Here is a 17979-nt window from a genome sequence, read left to right as displayed (position 1 = left end):
CAATGGCGGATTATTACAAAAAATAAGGATGAGAGCATAGAATATAATTGACCCAAGAATAATTATAGCTTTTGCAGCATAGAATGTAGTGGAGCTCAATAGAGATTTAGGACTTTAACATGTGCACTGGAATTAGTATATGCCTTGCAAAAGGAAGGATATTGTTGGAGTCGATATGGAAAGTTAATTAGTGATGCAAAGGTGTTAAAATGTCTTAAATTATGGTATGTGGAGCGCGTCAAAAGGGAAGGAAACATGACAGCTCATCATCTAGTGAAGACAATTATTCATCAATCTTTGGAGCAAGTTTGGACGGAAGATTATCCCTGTTTTTATTCATGACATTGTACTTGCTGAGCAAGTTGTTTCCAACAACCTGACTCTCGCTATCATAATTATTTAAACTTAATCGGATTCAAATATGTTAGGCCCGTCGACTCCGATGCTTCACAACTAGGAGCAATTTATTGTTTTTCATAAATCCTTCGATATTTATTAGTAGAAAAGGCTATCACTGAGTCTACCCAAAGATTAAAGAGAAGATACACATACATATACATGTGTATCTATATGGGCTACAGTATTTATATGATTTTAGAACTGCCCCATTTCATGTTGGTAATAAACATATGGCCAACCCTATTTTTAGGGCTTCACCAAATTATTAGATTGGATTCTTCATATTTTTTAAGGTAACTCTAAAGTGAAAATTTTTAAAATTCGAACTATTATTTTTCTCTTATTTATTACGTCTCATTGTAAAAATAATAACAATCTAAAAATCCTTGCCCCAATTTTATTTTATCTTTTTTACTTTTTCTTATTAAAAGACGAATCAAATTCCCTATCTCACATGAGCGCACAAAAGTTTTAAAGATAATGTAACGATTAGAATCCTTTCAATTTCAAGTGAAATTAAAAATAAAAATTAAAAATTAAAAAAAAAATCATTTAATGATCTATTATTAATTTTTTTAAAATTTGATGGTGTATAAGTTAATAAATCATTTAAAAATTTTATAATGAAGTGGCACTACGTATATTGTAAAATATAACAAAACAAAATCTAAACCGTAAAATGGGATGCTCAACAACTTAAGACATAATTTGAACTCTGTGAAGGTTTTATTATATATTGCTATAAAAGTAGTCTAATTTCTCTTACATATTTTCCTCTCTTCAACCCAAGCAACTGTCGACATAAAGGAGGTTGAGATTTCTTATTCTTGGGTCACCATTTAACTTCCATTTCATCCGTTGGTAAAGCCCGACATCATTTGTCAACAAAAGCCGATTCGGCCAAGTCAATGGCGCGGGCGAGACCGGCAGCCTTGTTCTGACATTCCTGTTGCTCGTCATCAGGGTTGCTGTCAGCCACAATACCAGCACCAGTTTGAAGGTTAGCAACCCATTCCTGGCGCTTGGTTGCATCCTTGTATGAATACATGGTGTCATATCGGGTTCCTGTGGGGAACACAATTGTCCTGAGAGCTAATGCAATGTCCATGTCTCCAGAAAAAGAGACGCTTCCGAATCCGCCGCTGTATGGCCCTCGCCGAGTTACTTCCAAATCATCGATTATTTCCATGGCCCTGACCTGAATCCAATCATCCATGACAAACAGAAGAAAGAGGGAAAGAATATACCTTGATCAGAGACTGCAATTCTAGAAACTTGGCAATGGTGATTGTAGATAGCTTATACACATTCAGAATGTGAAAATAGAAATCAAATCTGAAAATAATGATGAACTATCTTTAAGAGCAGCTAGCCCACATTGTTTTGGCAGCACTGTCATAGATTTAGAACCAAATATGCAGGGAATAGGTAAATGAAAAGAAGGGAAACAAGGAAAAAAAACTATAAACCTTAGGTGCTCCACTAACAGTTCCGACAGGCAACGCAGCACGCAGGGCATCCCAGCAAGTGAGATGATCTTGCAACTCTCCGGTAACCTGCATAAGATAAATCAACATGATCTTGCAGACAATCATTCTCTAGAAGAAATAGAAGCATCTCATTTTACAATTTCAACCAACAATAGACATAAAGCATGGATTCTCACCGTGGAACTTATGTGCATCACATGGGAATACCGTTCCACATTCATAAGCTTTTCCACCTTCACAGAACCATATTTTGAGACCTACATCAAGAATCATGTTACAGGACAAGTTTTATGCAGCTAACATATAGAAGAAAAGTCATACCCTTTGTAGCAAAACATAAAAGAGAAGTTTTGTTTATGGAAAATCAAACAACTTTCATGATCCACAATCAAGGGTTTCAAAAAGAAACCGGCACTACAACAACAGGCACCAAGGAAGCTTCAGTTTTTATGTTTTCTTTTAAATTGACAAAAGCCAGTCTCTCCAGTCTCTATCTTTTCTTTTAAATTGACAAAGGCACATATACCTAATCTAGGAGATTCTTCTGGACACAATATGAGGAACTGAAACACTAAGTGTCCGAATAACAAGTTTTCCAAAAGTAAAGAGACTAAACAGGTAAATCACTATTATTAAGTGACAGGATGGCTACAATTGATGAATGATATACCTGCCTTACTATTTAATGGCTATTCTGGTGACGAAGGGAAAAAAAAAAACACACAACATGATAAGAAAGATAGCCTCTATAATTAGTAAATTAATAATCCAGCCAACATAAATGAGCTACTATGAGCCTAAGAGCTTGAAGTGTGGCATGAAGCATCTGCATAATTAGAAATGATAAGATTTAAAAGACACCTTCCCAACATCATTTCGACCCAAATCAACGAGCATGACATGTTCTGCACATTGCTTTTCATCACTTAGCAGCTGAGCTTCCAACATCTGATCTTCTTGCCTTGTCTTCCCTCTTCTCACAGTGCCAGCCAATGGTCGATTGGTAATCTTATTCTGTTCATAAGCATTGTAAAGATGGATATCCTTGTTGTAAATATTCAGAGAATAAGAACAATAAATTCTACATACATAAAATCTCACATGTATCCACAAACTTGCTTAAATTTATTGGTAGAAAAATCATATTCAGCTAAGCAATGAGCATGTCTTTTTGTTTAAGGATTTCAAATCAATGAATTTAGAAATAATTAGAGTCGTAATTATACCTTCCTTGCACGCGTAAGAATTTCCGGACTGGAAGCAACCAGAATACATCCTCTAGCCTGATTAAGAACATTTGGAAAGAATAAATCAGAAATGCAAGTTCATAACAACATAGAAAACTCATAAAACCAGGGTACTGCAATTAAAACAAGTTCAAGAGATACAAACTTGCAAGTAAGTCATATATGGACTTGGGTTCACAATTCTCAATGCTCTATAAACTTCAAATGGGTCAGCAAATGTTCGGCGTTCAAAACGTTGACTTAATACGACCTGGAAGATATCTCCTGCCATAATATGTTCTTTGGCCTGTAGTACGGCATTCTTGTATTCTTCACTGGTCATGGTTGACTTCTTTAATGAAGGACCAAAATGGCGAGTATCTAATTTCACAGAACCCGGAGCAAGCTTTGGGCTAAAAATAGACAATCAAATAAAAGAATTGTAAAAAGTGTTACAAGATCCAGTATTTTCATAAAAAGAGCAATAGTTACTCACGGTTCAATATTTTGAACTCTGGATACTAATACTTCCAAGCGTTTCACTCCGTCTTTATAAGCATTCTCAATAGAGGAGTACCGATCTAACCTCACCCAGTGAATCACATATGCTTTCTAAATACAAACAGAAGACCAAGAAGCCTTTAATTAAGAAGGTCAATCACACATAGGTGGAAGGAAAGTAATTACCAACCAACTTCAGAGAAAGGCCATCACAGATGGCAATTAGTATTTTAATATAGACATAAAAAATGTTGCAATTTATTATTAGCGAAATCTTGGGGAAGAGTATATGTGTATATCTATATTGATTGCCTTGTCCGCAACACCTCTGAGCATTACAAAGGGACAAAAGGTAGTTTTTGAACCTTTAAATGGAGACTGAAGAATAATTACTCAGAGAATTCAAGTGTTACTTAGAAAAATGTTACACACACGAACATCAAAACATATAATGGTTATCATCTAAAAGAGGTGCACATTATTAATGCAAGAAAAAAAGAGTACCTTCTCCACATGATCAAAAACAATCACGTCATCATAGAGGCCAAGATGTATGTCAGGAAGGTTTCTATCATCCTTTGGTGCCTTAGAGAATGGCAACTTTTTCTTCTCCACATAGCGAAGTGTATCATATGAGAAATAACCTACCCAGCCACCTGTTTAAGACAGCAATTCACCACTAAGCAAGGTTTGCCAAAAGTAGAAAGAGGAAAACAACAATGATAGTTTACTTCCAGTGACAGAAAACCAAGTAAATCCCATTACAAGATTTTTATTATGAGATGAAACCTACCATAGGTTTGCCAGTTTGTAATATGATGAGCATGCCAAGAGAAAATCTTAATTGAAATATGCACAAAACTTCTACATTCATTTATCTTTTACACACATATGGTGCATCCTTGAATGTGTAACACCCTCTTCCAGTAGGGATACGATATTATGCATCACTTGAATAAAAAACATAAAGATACAAGAATCCCATAAACTGAAAATCAATTGTGGTTACAAGCTGGCAACAGATTAGGTTTAAGTTTCCTTGTAAAACTAAACCTATGTTAGTTTTGAAATAAGTCAGGAAACAACTCCTACAAAATAGAGAGGAGTTGGCATGCAATTAGGGCTTGTTTTAACAAAGAAAAGTTTCCTTTTTTGAAAAGGGGGTGTTACAGAATGTATGCATGATCCCCACATCTTCTGTGTTTAACCAATTGGTCCAACTGAGAAAACTCAATTGAAATTAAGGTTTCCCATAAATTCAAATGTACACAATGATTACATGGCTACTTGATCATAGCTCCCTTTTCAGATTTGACAACACAAATATTAATGTCCACAGCACCCTTGATACTGCTAAAGGATTTTAAATCATTTGCCACATTCATAGAATCCTTACACTTTTAATGATATGTGTCGAATACTTACGTAAAAGGAAAAAGTCACTTATTCCATCATTATTGAATCAATTGTTTGTCGTATGACACGTCATTGTCGTATTACCATGAGGGATCGTACCAAAGACAAGGTTCAGCACCATAATGAGGAAACAACAAACATATATTGCGAAAGAATCTAAAAATCTGCCGTTCCAACCGATTATTGAGATTCTTAGCATTTTCTTTCTTTTGACCAATCCCAAACGATTGCCAGTGCCGATAACTCCAAAACCGGACTTTGTTAACAGTCAATGATAATGGAAACTTCGTTACACTTTCTTTATATATACCTAATCATACTTCTTTGTCTAATTCAAGTGGGATGTTGAGGAAACTGTTAGAGTAAGTTTACCTTTCTTTTTTTAACTATATGAATATAAAAAATAAAAATTCAAACACATGGCTCCACAAAATCTTAACAACTCATGAAGTTGTGATCCAGTCATACCTAACACCATTTGTTTATGGAAAACAAGCCATCAACAAAGTTCTCTCACCACAAATGCATTTCAAAATTCATCGATAAGTTGGGTATAATGGGGCATAAATTATCAATATAATGGAGCATAAATTATCAACAAAATTATCTTACCACAAAATGTATTCGGAAGTTCATCAATAAGTTGAGGTTTCCAATCCTCTGAGATTCTTCTAGGAATCTCCATTGGATCTTCAACAACCTCCTCAGTTAAACGCCCTTCTTCATGGTCCATTGTTGTGACCTTATGTTCTTTTGCCACAATTTCCATCGTTGGCTGAGCTCCAACTACACTATAACGCCCCTAAAATAATCAACGCAGCACTTAATTGTAAAACATGATCATAGAGATTCAAAAATTCAAAACCAAGAAAAGCACACTTACAACGCTCGAAACAATAGGATGGGGTTCCACCGACTCAAAAAGAAAGCTCGGAGCATCTCGGTCGTCTTCTTTAACTAAGCACCGATAAGCTAGAACCGGAGTAAGCTGGTCGGAGAATATGGTCCGGTAAAGCGGAACAAGATTTGATCTTCTAGAAGCTTCGGCAAATTGGGTCCCATTATCAACTGAAATAACAAAATTATTACATAAAATTTGATTCGCAAATTCGGTCGCTTTCACAAACTTTTTTTTTTGTTGTTGTTGATAAATCGCTTTCACGAACTTTAATAAAATGTGATTTAGCAAAACTAAAACCGCCGGTCCATCAAACGTGTTCATGTGAAACAATTCTCTTGCGGCTAAGCACTAGTAATAAATTATTAAAAACAAGACGAATTAAGATAGTGTCGCTTTAAGAAAGTTTTTTCCGATATTTTTTCTTAGACCTCTATTTGGTTACTGAGAAAATGTGCCAGCCAGACAAGAATATTAAAAGGAAAAATTCTTAATGTTCTTTTTTCGTTACAATTTGTGAAGCTTTGTAACATAAAATGTTAACCTTCTTCCATCAATTAAATCCGCAACATTCGGAATCTAAAATTAGAACCAGTCAAATTTCGTCTGTCCTTTCCCACGTTCTCTCGGCAGCCAAACGGAAGCTAAACATAAATTCCAATCAAATATAGATAAAGAAAAGCACAATCACTTAGAACCCAAAGTTAGTTCAATTGCCACGAAAATGGCGTAAAAGAAAATCTAGAAAGATTATGAATTCCTATGTTAGTTAACCCGCTTGCTTCTAACAGTCTTTTCCCTTTTCCAAAACAAAAGTTCTTTCACTCCATAATTAACAAAAACCTTACGACCAATAATTTTGGCCTTTTCTGTTATTTTCTTTTTTTTATCTCGGCAACCAAACACAGTTTAAAGAACACACCCAAAAGTGCGCCATTTTACCTAAAGACGAGGAGGAGCTTGTCAGAGAGCAGCATTTCACTGTGCGGGCGAACCCAACCGACGAGCTTGAGCTTCTTCCACTGGCAATGCCGATGACCGGCACCGGAGACCGGCGGTAGCTCGACGGGACCAAGCGGTGGGAAACGCCTATGCTTTGCATCTTCGCTGAGCTCATTCAAAGAACCGAAACCGACGAGTGAATACGCTGGAGCTTTGTGCCTTTGCTTCCCTCACTCTTAACTGACGAACTAATAGAGAACCCAACGAATGTGGGAAAGGCAAGTGTACTAGAGTGGTGATTGGCTTGAGACACATATTTAAAGGTGTGCATGTAATCCACTTGTATTTCCTATTATACCCTCCTTTCTCTTTTGGGAATTTTTTTTCTTTTTTTTTTTAATTATGTCGTATACATTTTACTGAGTTGACTTGACCGGTTGCATTTACCATTAATTTTCTTTTCTTTTTTTTAATTAAGAGTTGATAGAGCATGCCAACTCACTAACGATTTAAGTAAGATGAACATCAGAATGCAAAGAATTGTTTCTCATCTCTACTTCTAGGTTTTTGGAATGTTTTTAGTTTCTATTTTTTTTGGGGGGGGGAGGAATTCCACCTACTACAATTTATATTAAGAAATTTAGAGGATTCTATGTTATTCACATATTAGATCCTATGAAACCTAAATCCTATTCACTTCACTTGGATCTAGTTTCATTTAGAATAAAATCTACACTTGTTCAAATCTTTTAAGCAAATTTTTGAAGACTGTTATATTCTATAATTTTATCCCGACATTTATTCAATAGTGTTGACAAGACACTTCAAATTAATTTTTTGATTAATTCTTTTTAAATAAAAAGAGATCTGATGATTAATTTAAAGTGTCACGTCATTATTGTTTAGCAATTATAAAATACAAATATAGTATTTGCCATTACTTTTCTTTTAAAGTTGGCAGGATTGATCTCTTAAAAAATCGGATCCTATTTTCATGTTATTAAAATAACAACATGTATGCTGTAGTTTAAGTAAATACTGAATCTCTCAAAATCTTATTTTTTTTCATTTTTTTTTTCATATTAAAAGCTTCTTAAAGTAAGTCAACTTTAAGATTCAATCTTAACCGTTACTTACACTATAACATACATGCTTTTATTAAAATAACAGCATGTAAGTTAGATCCTTAAAATCTTGATAATTACTTTTAAATTGAATTGTTTATATTTCATAAAAATAATGTTAAACACTATATTTTTATCTCATAAATACTGATGTGGTAGATTTTTTTTTTTTTTTTAAGCAATAACCAATCCAAGAGTTGGTTATGATCATTGGTAGTTGGCACGTCAGCATTATGAGATGGTTGTAAACTAAAAAATTATAGTTTATAGCATTATTTTTAAAAAAAATAATAATAATTAATATAAGAATTGGTTAAGACCACTACATTAATACTGTGAGTAATTATGAATTAAAAATATGAATTATAGCATTTACTCCTTTCATAACAAAAGTATAATTAACATTTACTCATTTCTGTGTTTAGTTGGTTGAATACATGCACCAGGTTTGAAATTTCTGTCTTCTTAAATGCTTCCTGCAATTTTTGTGCTTACTTCACGCAATGGTCATAACCTTGAATCTAGACGATATATCATGATGGATTGATGGATTTAGAATTTAAGGTATATGAAATTATTTTTTATATTTTGGTAATGTGTGATATGACGAAAAATAATGGTAAAATTAAAAAATATTTTCGATTTAATTAAAAAAAATAATCATTTTTTAAAAACAGTGAATCATTTTATGAATTTAAGCTTTTTTTCCTTTTAAAGCGTTGGAGTTTGCAGGATTTCCACCGGACCACCGATGGAGGTTGTCGGGCCACCATCGAACTTCCGTCAAACCTCTATTATAGGTTGCAAAAGTCATCTATCGTTCTGTTTTCCTGTGCATCATTTTGTCTTCGCGAGTGCATCAGAGAAAAAATTGTAAGACTTTGAGAATAAGGCATATTTTAAGGGGAATTGAGTGTTACGGTCTACAAGTCTATAATTTGCTAATACTATAATTGCACGTTAGCTACTAAAAAAACTAAATACGTTCTACTAACATATACTATCACGTGTCAATAAGTTATAAAGGAGGTAGACGAAGCAATTTTCTCTTAGAATTGCGGTCCAATTCGAAGTGGATAGAGTTGTTAAGGCTTGATAATTTAGGGTCCAATAGGTGATAGATAAGTTTTTGACTTTTACAAAAAAAAATATCCTTAGGCTTAGATGCAAGAAAGACAAACATTTCAAACTTTGGGAGGGACCATTTCCCCCAACCAACAACGTAGTAAAACGCTAAAACAGAACAAAAAAAAAGTCGTTATTGTCGTTAACTTGCTAATTTCAACATACTAAAAAAAAACGCATTTTTCATGTTTCACATTTTTTTTGGACTCTAAACTAACGACTAGTTTCTTTTTTTCTTTTTTTTTTGTGTGTAATGGAAGGGCATTTTCGATGAGTTTTTAAAGTTTTAAAAACTATTTTTTCAATAAATACCTTGTATTTATTGATCAATAATATGAAAAGTGGGCAAATTGAAACTTCTTAAAAGCATCATGATATATAACAGATCGAAATCCCATGTAATTGGAAATTTTTATTAGTCTACAATAATTGGACAGATAATTGTGATAGGCTTTGATGAAATCTACCGACCTGAGCAAATGCTCAGATTTGTGAGCCTTATTGAAAGTCTATCATAATTATAATCGATTAGGCTTTAATTTATTCGAGTAAGTAAGTCTTATCAAAAGTCTCTCATAATTATAGTTCGATATATTGCAATTCAAACAGAATATTACGGCCAATTTCAACCATTTCATAACACCCCATGTATTGGAAGTCAAAACAAGATTACTAAGTTATGGGTTGTAAACGACAAACCGGGGCGGTGTCCATGGGTTTTTGCAAAATCTATTCTAACCAATACTCATTTTTTGGCTGGTTTACCATAAAATAGTATTTTTTTTTTAAGTTTTAAATCTTTTCTCATCTCATTCTTTAAGTTTTGTCTAAAGGATCCTTTTCTTTTTTGTAATTTACAATAGATTAAACAATGATTTTTATTTTTTTTTAATTTTTTTAATTTTTTTTATTCATACAAAACAATTATTTATCCGTAGCACGTTTTCCAAGGAAGTTGCCCCAACAATCAAATTACTTTTTAGCTCCTGACAAGCATCTTTATCTATCTATGTAAAGTTTACAAATATGTAAGTATTTAACACTGTCCAAACACATGGTGAAAATGACAAAAAATTGTTTGTCTAGGCAAGAATGTAAAGCTCAACTCTACCTTGAAGGATTATATATATTTAATAAATTAGGTTTTTCAGTTGAAAAAAATAGGAAAAGGAACTAATTAGTTAATATAATAGGGTAAAATGGTCCAAATAAAAAATAAAATTATCATTTTACTCTCATATATTAACTAATTGATTTCTCTCCAATTTTTTTTTGAACCGGCTAGGATCCTGGTCGGTGCAATTTTTTATTTTTTTCTTGTGTAATGTCTACCGTCAATTGACATTGACATGTCTGTTGGATATTTTACACACAAAAAAGACAAAAAGAAAAAAGAAAAAAGAAAAATTGTCAGTTATTTGGCGGTTTTGGTCGCCTTGAAAAATTAATATATGAATTCATAGCATCTCCAGGGTACACATCAGTCTCTGGTGCATAGTACTTTGATGCATCCCAAACACATCTACCATCTTTAATTCATGGGATTCTGCCTTCTCTACACTTCCTCCCCACACAATTCATATCTCATCAGACATCATCAGCAGCAACATAACAAAAATAATAATAATAATAATAATAATAATAATAAGAGAAAGAGAAAGAGAAAGAGAAGACGGCATTTATGTTGCATTCCTATTTCGGCTTGGGTCCACCCTAACAAGGATAGGCCTGAATAAGATAGATTAGTGGACTTTTACCTTGTATCCGTTTTTAGGTTTCTCAGCATCAAGGACCAAATGTTACCAAAAAAAAAAAAAAAAAAACATCAAGGACCAAAATGGAGGGATACATACAAATCAAATCGCCGCAATGCCGCATGTACTTTTTACATGTTTTTTAATATTATTAATAAAAAAAACATGTGCATTATTACACGAAATTTATTAAAAAAACATGTTTTTTAATATTATACTCATGGTCGAAATGGGTGGTGAAGCCGTGAAGGGAAAGGAATGAAAGCCATTACATCAAATTGATGTTAGAAAACCTCATCAAAGCCTCTACGTTTCTTTAAGTGTAATGTTATAAATTTTTATTTCGTAATTATTATATAATTCTCGTTATAAAAGCTTGAGCAATTGATTGTCCTCCAAGCATAGATAACCTGTTTCGATCGAGATGGTCCCCCAAACACTACCATTTCCACTCGCGTGGTAATCTCAAACAATTTTTAGACTTTAGTTTTTTAAACAATGACCGATTCAAGAGTTAGAACTATCACATCAATATTATGAATATAGTTTATAACATTAGTCCATTAACAAGTGAAATAATAGTAATGCTATCTATACTACACATTTATCCCACTTTTATTTCACAATGCAAACTTGGCAAATTCTAGTAGACATTGTTTTTTTTTTAAAAAAAGAAAACTTATCTTAAAACCCTTGAATTACCACGCATTTTGAAAAGACCCCTCCAAATTTCAAAAACTCTCAATTTCACCAATTGAACTTTCAATTTGATACAATTTCCCCATTCGTCAAATTTTAAATATTAAATGTGATAAAATAACATTTTATACCCCAAACTTTTTTTATAAAATTCCAAATTTCAAATTAAAAATAAAAAAATTGAAGGATAATTTGGTCTTTTAAATAATTTTCGTTAGGGGTTAACATTTGAATTTGACAGGGGAGGAGGGGGGGTCAATTGAATCAAATTGAAAGTTCAAAAAGTTAAATTGAGAGTTTTTAAAATTTGAAAGGTTTTCTCAAAGAGCGTGATATTTCAGGGATCTAAAGTGGAGTTTCCACTTCTTTTTTTTACACCACATTTTTATCTCACTTTGTTGATGTAGCATAAGCATTTAACCCTTTGATATAATAATAATAATAATAATAATAATTGATCTAAGGACGGATGGGCAACATCACATCAGCCAAGTGTAATAAAAATGTGGAATATTGCATCTCTCTCTTAACGATGGTTAATCCAATGGCTATTAGAACTTGTCACATTAGAATAATAGGATAAAAGTAAGATAAATGTGTTGTATATAGCATTTATAGTGAAATAATCACTTCACAGTCCATCTTATCGCCCGTGTTCGGTCGAAAAAATGTATACAATAATCCAAAGTAATGTATGTTATACACCACACTTTTATCCTACCTTTGGTAATGAATTTTTGTTCAAGAATGAAATCTTAACATTCATCTCTCTCTCTCTCTCTCTCTCTCTCTCTATATATATATATATATATATATATATATATATATATATATATATATATTAAACAAACATTAACAAACAACCTAATACATAATAAAACACAAGATACTTAAAACTATTTTTACCTTTTTGTTACATCAAAACACTTTTTGAAAAAAAAAAAAAAAAAAAAAAAAAACACCCTCTAAAAAGCATTAAGAAAAACGGATACTTTTCCGAAATATTATTCGTGTGAAACAATACATTTGAGTAATTTTCTAAGACAGATCCTACCAAAATGGCTTTTCAATTCTATCAGATGGTTTAGAGCGTATGCGGAAAGTGTTTCTAGAAACTTGTAATTGCTTCATCTGTAAAGGGGAATGGGTATGGTAAGCATACTAGCAAACCTAAAGCCAAAACTAGTACTCCAAGGGCAACGTACTTTTCATCAGGATCAGTTATTTCCTCAGAAAGTGGAGCAATTGGCCCCCTTTGTAAGAAGAATATCAGAACTACCCAATAAAATGCCACATCACTAAATAGTGATGATAATCCAAGCAGCACGATAGAGGCACCTGTGACGCGAGCTGAAGCCTGTCGCATGAAAACATTTAATCAGTATGGCAATTATTTACCTCTATACCTGAATTTCCATAGCAGATTAGATGTTTCAAGGGTTTTTGACGGGCTTATCAGCCATCTGTAAGTTGACTTGCGGCAGTAGCACAACCAGGCTCAACGTTCGAGGTTCCGCTATAAAATTATATTTAACTTCAGATGGCATACCTTTCTTCCCCATATGGAAAAACAGATTCTCCCTCCATCAAGCTCTCCAGCAGGGATGCTGTTGATGGCATTAATAAGGAGTCCGGCCCATGCCCATAGTACAAGAGGATTAAGAGATATGGAAGTGCCTTCCTTGAGCACGTTGCCGAGAAGTAGCTTTGCTATAACAGAACCAGGAGTCACTAAGCATTGAATCTCTAAATTAATGCAACAAAAGCCAAGAATAACATGATCACTGAAAGATAGATTGCACATGGAAGTCTTGAAAAATGAATGTGATTGCTGGCATATTCACGAATAAACAAACAAAAATTGAGATACTATAGTCTATAACCCACAATTAACATGTGCATACATTCACATACAAAGTCTCTGCATGCAGCATATGTACAGAATGAAGTGCTTACCAATACCCCCGGCAAGAAATGACTCATGAAATACAGAAGCATCGACAACAACACCAATACCATCTGTAGGTGGTAGGAGGAACCCTAAAAGCAAAAGAACAAGACCAAATGAAAACCCGGCTAAAGGTCCTGCTGTTGCAACCTTCAGAAGATCTTCACGTTTAGGTACGATATTTATAATCCTTGTAATAGCACCAAAAGAGCCTATCTGCCACCAAAACAACTCATTAGATTTTCAATATGCATTTTACAAAAGCAGAAATCAATATAGTGCACACTATACATGTATTTTGGAGAAAGCGCGACCTAACAGCCAATGTACCTGGTGCTAATGAGACCAATTTTCTGTATAAAATAACTAATAATAATCAAAGCAGGTAGCAGAAAAATTTAAAATAACCAATACATTCACTCTGCATACACCTTAAGTTAAATCACATCATTTATCTATTGTCTAAACTTTCGCATTTCTTGCAACTTGTGACAAGATTTAATCATCAGAAGTAAACATCGGATGCTGCAGTCAAATTTTGCTAGGAATAGACAAATAGCAGTTCCAGAAAATCTAATTAGTTCATTTAAAGTCAATCTAGCAGCAGCTAGAAGTCATTGTCCAATAAAGTAGCTTCTGGATGCAGCTTGGAAGGACTGGCTTCTAGTAATATGCATGTCACAAGAAATAGGATAAAGGCACTGCATCGTACAGACTTGGAAGACTTCACTTAAGAGATGGAAACAAAGATCCACCAACTTAAATGGAGGGCCAAAAAACAAAAGATTCATCTTCAGAAAAAGAATTAGTACAGGATAAGCACATGTATCACCTGCCAACTAGGAACGAAGTATGGGACACCAAGCTTAATTCCAATGCTATTTGCAACGAAAATGTGGCTGAGTTCATGTACCCCCAGGATAAGTGCAGTTACTAATGCTCCAGGTAGGCCATCTTTTAACAAGTCGAGATTGTCAAAAGTTGATCTGAGACATTAATATTATAACCTTTGTTGTCAAAAAATTAATTTACAATTATTGTTGACATAAGTTCAAGTATACACAACAACAGATCCGAATCCACCATTAAAATTTTCAAAAGTAGATAATCAAATGAAACTTCTCCAATTAAAACAAAGAAAAAAAAATGCTTATCAACAAGAACAATAATGGCAAAGAGGAGGAAATGTCCTTGCAAAAAATGATAAAATATAAGCAAAGAAGTATCGAAGTCATTGTCCTCTCACATGAAAACTATGCTCAGCCTAATCGCATAGCAGTCATATCGGAAACACCATTCCTGAATAAATTAATTTACTTCAAAAAAAAAAAAAACTAATACTCTAAATTATGATGGGTGTGTGTGCAATAAAAAATAAAATAAAATAAAAAAACTACCTAAAATGGAAAAAGGAACAAGAATGAGACATTGATTTGAGGGTTAAAAACAAACCATACTTTATATTTACTTAAAATACGATATAAAACATAGAAATATGGACTGCATACAGTAAGTTGGACTGCAAAGCAGGCACATTCCGAAGTAGTAAGGTAAACACTGTGACCAATCCAAAGGCCCCAGCAGCAAACCACTCTGGGACAGCTGTAAAACATAATATCAAAGCAATTTTAGTACATATATCTTAAGCTTGATTGTTACTGGTTCAGTTCCATAGTGTCTAATGGAAAATCTTATGACAAAATAGAACAAGCAGTTTAAGCGGATGATCTGAATAACTACCAGTTGTCTCTGGTTGCAAGGTCTTTCGTGGAACTACAACTGCCACTGGTTTATCATCCTCAGGATTGACCAGAAGAAAAAGCTTATATAGATCCCCAAAATTATCCTAAATATAGATGGTGCGGAAATTGAGTTGAACAGAGAATCAATCAGAACCTTCATAAATGTAAAATGACACAAGAACAGGTAGACATACCTGCAATCTCTTTGCTATCTTTTCATAACTTTTAGCAGCCTGCCCTCGCAGGTTCCCTTTGAACAACACTCCACCCTATCAAAAGTAACACAGTATGATGGGGAGACTTATTTCAAGGTAATGGGTTAAGCTAGGGATAATAAGAAAAAGATATGTAGAATTACAGGGAATAGAAAGAGCATAACATGACTGCTTATCGTTATCATCTATTTTGTTACAATCAATATCAACCTTTGGTTCCTCCCCAATGTATTTTAAATAGGAAAATAACTCCAAAAAATAATTCCTAACCTCAAACAAAACATTGATATGAACTTCAATGAGCGAAGTTCCTAATCTGTACTGCAACTCCCTTCCATTCTTTCTTTTTGGTTTTTTTTTTTAGGCAGAACTTGCCAACTTGCCATTACGGGAAGGAAGGGGGGTGGAATTCAAAGCTATGTAATTAACTCACCTCATACGGATCCTGGCTTGTCACGAAAAAAGTATCAAAGCCAAACACTTGATTCCTAAAAATTTCAATTGTTTCCTTTGGAATCCTGATCAATTCATCCAGTTGCTGCGGCTGTTCATAAATTTTTTACCAAAAAAATGTCAAAAGGGAGAGACAAATAACAAAAGCCTTTTCTAATGCAGGAAATGTTACAGCACTTAATCATAATCACCTTCACACCTGGCAGAGGTGATCCACTTGCAACTTCTACACTATCAACATCCTGCTTCATACAAAATCTTAATACAATTAGGCTCAGAGTGCCACGCTCGCCTAAACAACTCTCTAAAAGTAAAGGAAAACTTACAACAATGAGAGCAAATCCTGAATGCACAAGCTTTTCTATTTGGAAATGAGAAATGCTACACAAACTCCCAAGTTTATACTCCTAAATACTTACTACCTAACGTGGCAATGAAATTTCACTACCATGTTAGGGAATAAGCATTTGAGTGTAAACTTGAGAGTTAGTGTAGCATTTCTCTTTGGAAATTAATGGGAAGATTACAGTGTTTGCTTAAAGAGTTACTTTTATGCCAGAGTACATAAGTCATCAACGCAGGCTAAGTACAAATTTGCATATAGGAGTCAACTTTTCGATGTATACACAGTGAACAGGTGCCATTCTTGCTAAAAACCTCTCTGCCCTTTCCCCTTCAAAGAAGCATTATTCGAAACAGAAAATAAGCTTTTTTTTTTCCACACCGGTCAATGGGAAAGGTCATGAATGTGACATCTAACTGCTTGTAGGATGCAACATATACCAATCAGGAAGCAAACATAGCAATTTGACTATTCCGTGAGTGAAGTAATTATACTATATATTAGAGAAACGTACCTGGACTCCACCTTGAGCCTGAGTTTCCTCATCACTGTTGTTTACTTGTTCGGGAACAAAAGGCCGAGAATCAGGCTGGGGGTCATTTTGCACAGAGGAAGAAGTGGAATGTGGCATTTCCCCATCATTATCCACTTCTTTTTCCTAAATCAGATAAAGCCCAAAATCAATTACCACTGTTGAAACTGTTGTGCAGAAGCGTCCAAATCTCACACATACAAACAATTCAAGCGGAACAAACGAGATATAGTGTTTAAAGGCAAATAAACAAAATGAACGAGATATTTTTATGGCTTGTGACTTTGCTTGTCTTCTTTTCTCACCAAATCATCCCACTTGCAAAATGCTCCACCTAACCGGATGATTTGAACAAAACAAAGCGTACAAATTGAGAGAGAACAAAACACATAATCAACATGATTTGGGGCCATATTTGATTTGTGAAATACAAGGCAATATTTAACAGAAACAACACTTTTGTTTTACTGAACCAAGAACAGAAAAATACGTAAATTACCATGTCCATTTTTTTTAGACAAACCCATAATCAAATCCTTATATAATGCATCAAATTTCTCAATTTAGAAGATTATATAAACCAGCCACAACCAAAAATAAGAACAATAAAATAATAATAATAATAATAATAATAATAATAATAATAATAATAAAAAAGAGGTACCTTATCGTCATTGCTATCTGGTTCAGTCGGTGTCTCAGTCGCTCTACAAGCAATCTCTCGCTTCCCACAAAGTCTTAATTTAACAATATACAACCAAATTCAAAAAAACAACAAAATGTGAATTTGATAGCCTTTCTGACAAGTATATGATACAAAATAGTTACCTTGAAACCTGGTCCAACTTCAAGGAGCTCCAACGACACCGCTTTCTCCGAGACCCTGTCGAGGAAGCAAAGTACGGCTGAAAACGAAGATCGCAACAAGAGCTGCACTGCGATATGGGGACAAAATTCCCGCGAAAAGTTACCGAAACATTCATTTTCGGAGTGCAAGAAAGGCTTTAGTCCAATCGAAACCCTAACGCCATAGAGAGCTATAAATTATTAGGGTTTTTCGCAAAATTGAAGAAGATTCAGAGTCTCTGAGGCTTATCTTGTGAAAGTGAGAGAGCGAGAGAGGCAAATGAATTATCTGCAATTTTTGTTCGTTGGTTAAATACCCGCGAAAA

General features: G+C 34.0%; 2 protein-coding genes across 2 annotated transcripts; both read right to left on the bottom strand.

Moving 5' to 3' along the window:
* Positions 1 to 1093: 1093 nt before the first annotated feature.
* Positions 1094 to 7142, bottom strand: LOC132186769 (anthranilate synthase alpha subunit 1, chloroplastic). Its single transcript, XM_059600821.1, has 11 exons — positions 6873 to 7142; positions 5916 to 6100; positions 5645 to 5834; positions 4121 to 4272; positions 3612 to 3727; positions 3282 to 3528; positions 3116 to 3172; positions 2751 to 2903; positions 2066 to 2146; positions 1869 to 1955; positions 1094 to 1597 (listed from the first exon to the last, which is right to left on the bottom strand). The coding sequence occupies exons 1-11, from the start codon at positions 7045 to 7047 to the stop codon at positions 1274 to 1276; spliced, it is 1767 nt and encodes a 588-aa protein (XP_059456804.1). The 5' UTR covers positions 7048 to 7142; the 3' UTR covers positions 1094 to 1273.
* Positions 7143 to 12549: 5407 nt separating this feature from the next.
* Positions 12550 to 17928, bottom strand: LOC132187656 (probable zinc metalloprotease EGY2, chloroplastic). Its single transcript, XM_059602045.1, has 12 exons — positions 17636 to 17928; positions 17472 to 17544; positions 16790 to 16933; positions 16124 to 16174; positions 15913 to 16023; positions 15459 to 15533; positions 15263 to 15368; positions 15031 to 15124; positions 14355 to 14508; positions 13531 to 13738; positions 13124 to 13284; positions 12550 to 12931 (listed from the first exon to the last, which is right to left on the bottom strand). The coding sequence occupies exons 1-12, from the start codon at positions 17788 to 17790 to the stop codon at positions 12683 to 12685; spliced, it is 1581 nt and encodes a 526-aa protein (XP_059458028.1). The 5' UTR covers positions 17791 to 17928; the 3' UTR covers positions 12550 to 12682.
* Between the last annotated feature and the right edge of the window lie 51 nt (positions 17929 to 17979).

Source organism: Corylus avellana, chromosome ca7, assembly GCF_901000735.1.
Source record: "Corylus avellana chromosome ca7, CavTom2PMs-1.0".
Taxonomy (NCBI): domain Eukaryota; kingdom Viridiplantae; phylum Streptophyta; class Magnoliopsida; order Fagales; family Betulaceae; genus Corylus; species Corylus avellana.
The sequence above is the reverse complement of the archived record's forward strand: the minus strand, read 5'-3'. Positions and strand labels throughout refer to the sequence as shown.